At 40.2% G+C, this 8,617-nt stretch overlaps 1 protein-coding gene across 1 annotated transcript in view; it reads right to left on the reverse strand.

The window, feature by feature from the left end:
- MCC (MCC regulator of WNT signaling pathway) overlaps positions 1-8,393 on the reverse strand; it is a 535,647-nt gene extending 527,254 nt beyond the window's left edge. The window contains exon 1 of the mRNA XM_049872263.1: positions 7,819-8,393. Within this exon, the coding sequence (XP_049728220.1) occupies positions 7,819-7,979 (161 nt within the window). The 5' untranslated portion in view covers positions 7,980-8,393. The remainder of the gene's footprint in view (positions 1-7,818) is intronic.
- Positions 8,394-8,617: the final 224 nt, after the last annotated feature.

An 8,617-nucleotide genomic window follows, 5' to 3' on the forward strand; every position in this document is an offset into this window, starting at 1 on the left:
GGCTGTAATCATTACAGAAGCAGACTGCCACATCTTTCTCCCGCAGAGCAGCTAGTGGGTTCAAACTGTTGTTGACCTTTTGGTTAGCAGCAGAGCACTTAACCACTGTGCACCAAGGCCCCTTACAATCCTAATAGGGCCATATTTTTTTTATCTTGAGCTACCTCCTTTTTTTTTTTTTTTACCTCAAGGAGAGTCATGAGGGTGTTTTTTTTTTTAAAAAAAAAAAAAAACTAATTTAAAAATTAAATAGAATCATATTGTTCTTTGATTTATTTTGGTAGGCTAATTGTTTTATGAATGACCTTCTTAGACCTTTCTTCACACTTTACCAGATTTCTTTTTTCTTCCTTTTTCCCCACTTAGGTTCAGTTTATACTTTTCTGAGTGACACTGTGGTTTGATTGTAGCTTTGAGGCTTTCAGTATCACTCAGCTGCTTTGATGTATGGCTTTGGTTATGCTACTTTTTGCCTCACTAGAGATGCTCTTTTAAAATTATGTTCCAAAGTTATCACCTCCAAGAATAAATACATTGCAGGTTTCATCCTTATGTCATGGGCATTTACTTGGCCTTGATACAAGGAATCTATAGGTCAACATCCTTCTATTTTTTTTTTTTTTTTTTAACCTTCTGTTGATGTGGCTCCTTCAAACCTTTAAAAGCCAAGTGGCTCCTTTCTCTTGGTTCCCCAAACCAAACTTCTGCTACTACTGACCAAGGAGAGAATAGGTGATTATGTTCAATATGTGAATCCATAGTTCTTTAGTTAAACACACTACAGTATTCCCTGTTCAACCTGAAAACCTTTTCATGGTTGTCCTTGTTGCGGTTGTTTAAAGACTACTGATACAAGTGTCCTCAAAAGAACTGCAGTCCATACATTTCACCGATAATTCCCGGTTAGTAAGAATTAAGAAATTAACTAGATACATAGAACAATGAAGATTGTTTATTCTGGCATTACATAAAACACCAATTTCTAACCTTTGCACTTTGCCACACTCTGAAATTTGAATGTTACTTACAATTTCCACCACCTGGTGATAACATAGTTGCCATTGCTTCTCAGCATGAATCAGGTTGTTATTCTCGGTTACACGACTAGAAAACTTCAACCTCTCAATGCTTCCTTAAGAATACTAGTCCTGATTACTGTCTGAGAATCTTCCATTGACACCTTCTGGTAAGACTGGGGAACCAACATCAATACTTGCAGAAAGGGTGTTAGAAGCTTAGAAGAAAATCCTATAGAAAATAGTGGAGCCCCCTTTAAAGAAATGCTGCATCCCTGAATATTCTGATGCCACAGAGGTTTATATTAAGTAGTAAAACACAACCTAAATACTCTGAATCAAAAAATGATTTAGAAGACTTGACTTTGAATGCAAAGAAGTTTTAGGACAACCGTAACAATTTATTTTGCCTGTTTGTTTTCCTCTTATATATATGCACGAGAGTGAAATATAACAGAAATCTATGTCTAAAAAGAGAGTTCTTCCAATAAGAAGAATAAAATAAAAATTCTAAGTGGTGAGAAATATTTTATCATAGTTTAATTGGTACCTAAAATAATTATGCACCCCAGTCTATGGAATTTTAGATTTAACGAAATTCCAAAGCAGATAATTGGAAACAACCTAAATGTCCAAAAATAAGGGAATAATTAAATTAATTATATAAATAAATAATGGAATGCTATAAGCATTAAAAGTCACATTTCCCAGTCTTGTTAAACAGTTTTATTGAGATATAATTCACACACCGTAAAATTCACCCATTTAAATGTACAATTTAATGGTTTTTAGTATACTCAGTGTTGTGCAAGCATCACCACAATTTAAGAGCATTTTTATCATCACAAAAAGAAACATCACACCCCTTAGCTGTCACCTGCCAATGCCCCATCTGTCCCTGTCCTAAGCAATCATTAATCTACTTTCTATTTCTATATATTTGGCCATTGTATATAAATGGAATCATATGTGTTTTTTTGTGATTGACTTCTTCAACTTAGCGTGTTTTCAAGGTTCATCTGTATTGTAGCATATATAAGTACTTCATTCCTTTTTATAGCTGAATAATATTCAACTGTATGGATATACCAGATTTTGTTTATCCAGCAATGAGTTGATGAACATTTAAGTCATTTCCAGTTTTTGCCTATTATGAATAATATTGTTATGAACATCTGTGTACAAGTTTCTATATGGTCATACATGTTCATTTCTCACTAGTTTTTTTTTTTTTTTATACAACTAGGAGTGAATGGGTCAAATGGTAACTCTATGTTTGACTTTTTAAGGAACTTACAGACTGCTTGTCCAAAGAGGCTGCTCCATTTTACATTCTCACCAACAGCAAGTCAGGGTTCTAACTTCTCCATAACCTCATCAACACTTGTTATTATCCGACTTTTTGATTCTAACCATTCTAGTGGGTGTGAAGTGATATCTTATTATGATTTTGATTTGCATTTCCCTGATGACTAATGATGTTGAACATCTTTTCATGTGCTTACTGGTCATTTGGAGCCCTGGCGACACAGTGGTTAAGAGTCAGGCTGCTAACCAAAAGGTCAGCAGTTCCACTCCACCAGTCGCTCCTTGGAAACTCTATGGGGAAGTTCACCTATAGGGTTGCTGTAAGTCGGAATTGACTCAACAGCAACAGGTTTGGTTTTATTTTTTTGGTTATTGCTCATTTCTGTGTCTCCTTAGGAGAACTATCTACTCAGATTCTTTGCACATTTTAAAAATTGGGTTATTTGACTTTTTATTATTGAGTTGTAAGAGTTCTTTATATATTCTAGATACTAGTCCCTTATCAGACATCCGATTTACAAACATTTTATCCCATTCTGTGGATTGTCTTTTCGTTTTCTTTATAGTGTCCTTTGAACCACAAAATTTTTAATTTTGATGAAGTCCAATTTATCAATTTTTTTTCTTTTGTACCCTATGCTTTTGGTATCATATCTGAGAATCTATTGCCAAATCCAAGGTCTTGAGGATTTAATCTTATAATTCCTTCTAAAAGTTCTATAGTTTGGGTCATGAAGATTTACTCTTATAATTCCTTCTAAAAATTTTGGCTTTTAGACTCTTAGACTTAAGTCTGATGCATTTTGAATTAACATTTATATATGGTGTCAGGTAAGGGTTCAACTTCACATTTTTTCATGAGGATATCTAGTCATCCCAGAACAATTTGTTGAAATGACCATTCTTTTCCCACCGAATAGTCTTGGCACTTTTGTCAAAAATCAATTGACCATAGATACAGGGGTTTATTTCTGGACTCTCCTTGCCTCTATTCCATTAATCTATATGTCTATCCTCATGCTAGTATAGTACCACACTATTTTGATTATCACGGCTTTGTAGTAAGATTTGAAATTGGGAAGTATGAGTCCTCCAACTTTGTTTTTCATCAAGATTGTTTTGGCTCTTTTGGAGTCCCTTGAGTTTCCATAAGAATTTTAGGATCAGCTTGTCAATTTCTGTTAAAAGAAAAAAAAAAAAGCTGGGATTCTGATAGGGATTGCATTGAATCTGTAGATTAATTTTGGGAGCACTGCTATCTTAAAAATATTAAGTCTTCCAATTTGTGAACATGGAATGCCTATTTATCTAATCATTTTGAATGTACTAGCGGAATGGTATGATGTAAATATATCACTGGAAAAACAGAAAAGTGATATTCCTTAGGTTATAGAATTAAGAATCATTTTGATTTTATTTTTATGCATTTGTTTTTTTCAAATTTTTTATGAGACTATCTTTCGTATAACCAGAGAAAGATTATTTTCAAAAGGAAAATATTCTTTAATAAAATATACTCACAATATTTCATACACATCCAATATGCTTGAGGATAAAAATGCTTAATAGAGATTTTCAATATACATGAACATACCACTGTTTATTCTTGGTCATTTATTCACCAGAATTTGCTGATTGTGTGCTACTTGGCACACTCTGTGCTAGGTCCTGAGTATATTGTTTGAACAAAACAGACATGATTCCTTCTCTCAAGGAAGCTACATCTAGTGGGAAAATGACAATAAACAGAAACACAAAGTAGCAAATAGAAATGAAGTTACATGTTGTAAAGGGTACTTTGAAAGAAAGCAATCAGGCACTGTGATGGAGAATAATGGCAGGGTAGACCAAAGACACTTCCATATAGCGAGCAAGACAGTAACATCTGAACTGAGACTTAGGAACTAGATATAAGTGTTGGTTTTAGATATTTTTCAAAATGTTCAAGATAAGTACTTTATTACAATTAAGGGTAAAAACAAGAAACTTTGAAATTCCAAAGGGAAGATCATTTCAATGACTAGAATAATACCTCCCATCTTATAACATGATCTTCAATGCCATAAAATGTGGGGTCAAGTGGCTGTAAGGTTAATGAACTGCACTGAATGAGCCAGATATGGTCCCACTGTGCAGTCCAAATCCTTCCCTGTCCCAGCTGCGGTTTGGTGCCACCTGATGGTGGTTGTCTGCTCTAGCTTAACTATCCATGGGGATGATTCTGGGTCTTTCTGGCAGGCGGGGAGTTCCAGGATAGAGGCAAGAAATCCAGGATTCTCCAGTTACCTGATGCTTTTTTTGTCAGCCCGAAGGAGAAGGCTCAGAGCCTCACCCTGTACCTCCTTGGTTCCTGAGATGATGTACTCTGACATTTCCCCTCTGGCCTCAGTCTCTCTTCCACTTATCCCACCTTCAAACATAAAACCTTCAATCCACTCCTGTTTGAGAATGAGGGGTAGGCAGAGGACTGGAGCCAATACAGGCGAATTTTAGTTATAATGGGGATTTTATTATACTTATTGGTTGCTACTTGTTTATCCAATATCGATTCTCCATTCTTAGTAACAGAATTCGGATTTCATTTAGGAAGCAATGTACCCAGCAGAATTACATACTTCCTAAGACTCTTGTAGGTACGCATAGTTATGTGATGCAGTTGAACCAATCAAATGTCAGTTAAGGGATTTGGGAAAGCTGTCTTTTAAGTAAAGCCTTCTTTTATTTCTTTCACCCAAGAATATGGAAATGAGGCTGCATATAGAGGAATCATCTTAAGATCATGAGATAACCGTGATGATGAATGCTTTATGCAAAGCATGGTGATGCAGAAAAATGGAAGGAAGCAGAGGCATTGACGCTATTGTGGAGTGCCAGCCTGGATGGCTCACCTCCAGACTTCCACTAGTGAGAAAAGTCAACCCATAACTGACTATGGTTAGATTTCTATCACACAGGGCCAACTAAAGTCCTAATCGATACTGCTGCCTACCATGAGCATGAACTCAATATTCTTCAAAGAATCTGAGGTTTTAAATGTTCTAATATAAAGTCTAATGCTCATAGTTACAAGACAAAAAGAAAAAAAAAATCACAACAAGCCAAAAAAAAAAAAAAAAAACCCAGTGCCGTGCAGTCAATTCTGACTCATAGCGACCCTATATAACAGGAGTAGCGTTTCCTTCAGAAAGGAAGTCATTAATGCCCGCTATTTTTTTTTATCCATTAACTCCAATTCCCAAGCCATACCAAATAATATATATGACAGGTAAAACTGTGTTTACTATAAAAACACAAGTTACTTGGTGCTCTTTCTCAATGAGATTATCATTCCTAAGCTCCTATATGGAAATTCTGGCAGAGTAAATTAATTTCCAGGGCAACCCCACCCACGGTAAAAGTTACAGCTTAGGGTCCATTAATGCACATACCTTTAACTTTCAAGTAAGGTAGACACATTAAAGTGATGTGGTTAAAGGAATGTTAACAGTTTTTTCCACTTCTGTCCACTGTATTCTGAAACCTTTTTTTACCACCACCTCCTTACACACAATGCCTCCGCCTCCAAAACAGTCATTTCATTTTGCTTACAAAATACTTTATCCTTTCAAGTGAATATGGCTACTACACAAAATAATATGATCATTTACACAGAAGGTATGTAGTCTAGATAAGGCAACATATTAATAGGCCAGAGTAGAGGGAGAATTCTGCTAGCCTTCTATGCGAACTATTGCCCATGTAAAATTGAATTCTTTTTGCACCCCTAGCTTGAGAGTGTAGATTGCTTTCATTATCACAAATGAGATAACAGCTTTTGAAGTACGAAAACAACAACAAAATATCTAAACGCTGTAATAGTATTTTTTTTCAATCGAAGAATTGAAAAAAAAAAAAAGGAAAGATTTCCAGATAGAAATCTATGTGGGGTTAACTAGAATTACTTTTTTTTTTTTATTTCAGAACAGAATTACTATATAAAGTTTTCTGCTATGTTTCTAATGTTTCCCAGTGAAATCTTTAAAAAGTAGTAAAATTCAAAGAGTTATCATAATTGGGTCAAGAGTTGTGATTATTTTTCTAATTGTCAGATACATATTAAATAACATGTTTTAGAGATCTTTTTTAAAAAGTCCCACTTTTTTTCCCCCTCTAGGTAAACAAGAACAATCAGCAAGACCCAATCCTAATTTTGTGAAAGAATCTCTACCATCACCCAAACAAAGGCTTTAAAGAAACATGTAACGCACAACTTTAGGCTGCCTTACTTCACTGAAGGCAATTCAAATTTCAGCGCGCATTGTCTTCAGCGCCCTGTGTCAATCTTTCATAGAAGCATATTGTAAAACACTATGATTGCCTTTTTCACGGCCAGCGTTATAAAAATTTAGGGAAGTTATAAAAATTTAGGCAGTAGTAATTATTTAAGGAGCCCTAATTTTTTTTTTTTAGTGGCGCACTGGTCAAGCTAACTGAAAGGTCTGGGGTTGAAACCATCAGCCTCCTCAGGAGAAAAGAATGAACGACCTCTCCCTTAAAGATGACAGGCTAGGAAAACCTATGGGATAGTTCTACTCTGCCAGATGGGGTTGCTATGACTCCGAATCGACTGGACGACGGCAGAGTTGTTGTTTTTTGTTTGTTTTGTGTTTTAGTAATTATTTGGCCAATCCCTACCAGCTCCGCGGTAGAAAGCCGCAAAACCGCCGCTGTAGAGGTTTTGAAAGCAAACACCGCTAGGGTTCTGAATGGAGGCGCAGACGCGCCCAGGAGACACCTCCCAAGGTTCACCTAGTTAGCGGGTGGAGCTGGAGTAGGGAGCCGGCTCTGTATTCCAGGCTCACTTCCAAATCCGCAGTTTGCGCCTGAGCGCTTCATTCCCCCCAGGCTAGTGTGAATAAACCGGTACTGGGTGTGAAACTAAGCCCATCCTTTGGGCTCTGAAGTTCGGAATTCAGGATCTCTGTGGCTCATGAAAGTTCTTTACGGCTTGTTTTCATGCCCGACTTTGTCACTGAGAGCGCATCCCTCTCTCGGTCGCGCCCGGGGGCTGTCCACCAAGCAGACGGACAGATCGCTGCCCGGTACCACCGCATCTTGACACCCAGAAGCCCAAGGCTACCGGGCAGCGCCTCCTACCCGGGGAGGGCGATCAGAACTCATTTCCCCACAGGCAGGATTCCTTGAATCCGAGATCCCAGGGCCCCGTTCCTTAGACTGCAAGAGGAAGACTTGCATTTAAAGAGATGTCTCCCAACGCCCAGACAAAGACGACGCTGGGAAAAGTTGGACCAACTGGCACCTCCAAAAGGCGAGCAGAGCAGCCTCTCGGCCTCGGTGGCCGAGCTGGCGACGCCCTCCCAAAGTCGCAGCCAACTTTTCCCGTGCGCTTCCGAGCAACTTGCTGCAAGTTGGGACGGAGGGGCAGAGGAGAGGTCAAGGGCAGCGCCTAGGGGCTGGTCTAGTCCCAGCCGGTTCCCCGCACCTCTCCGCCTACCTGCTGATATATCCGTCCCCGTCGCCGTCGCACGTCTGGAAGAGGCGCCGCATCCTCTCCTCTTCGCCAGTGCTGGACGTGTCGCTGCTGCTGCTGCCGCCGCCGCCGCCGCTGCTGCCGCCGCTGGCGCTCCCCGTCGCGGCCGCTGCGGCCGCCATCATGCGCCCGCTCCCTGCTCGGGAGGAGGAGGACGCGCGGCAGGAGGAGGAATCCGTGAGGCGCTGAAGCTCCTCGCAGCCCCGAACCTGCCTGACAACGGAGCATGCCCAGTGGCCGCCGGGGCGCTCTGGGCGAGGGATTCCACCTCTCCGGGTTTTGCCCGGGCGGGGAAGATGGGCGCTCCGGAATCGCCCGAGTTGGCACCTTAGGGGAGAGGGAGGAGCGAAAGGTGGCTCAGGGAGCCAGGGAGCCAAGGGCGATGACGAAGACTCGAGGGGAGGCCGAGTACACGGGAGGCCCCCAGGAGGACTGTCATCATCGTGCTTCCGGCCACGATGCAGGCCCCTGACACTTGAAGACGCTTCAGGCAGAGGGGCGGGTGTTCTCGCCGGAGAACTCCTACCGCCCGGAGTCGAGGCTTTCTTTCCCAGGAAGAGATAAACACTCCGTTTTGCAAACGCTGAGCGGTGCTCGTGATCCCACTTTCTAGAACTGCGCTGGGATCTGTCCTCATAGCCCAAATGCGGCCTGGAATGCCTGTTTTTTTTTCTGCATTTTAAACACCTGTTAGGAATTCGACCTCCGTATTCGACTGGGTTTTCACTGCGTTTCCGTGTGGCATTCATTGTGTACGTTGGGT

The sequence above is a fragment of the Elephas maximus genome, chromosome 2, assembly GCF_024166365.1.
Source record: "Elephas maximus indicus isolate mEleMax1 chromosome 2, mEleMax1 primary haplotype, whole genome shotgun sequence".
Classification (NCBI taxonomy): Eukaryota; Metazoa; Chordata; class Mammalia; order Proboscidea; family Elephantidae; genus Elephas; species Elephas maximus.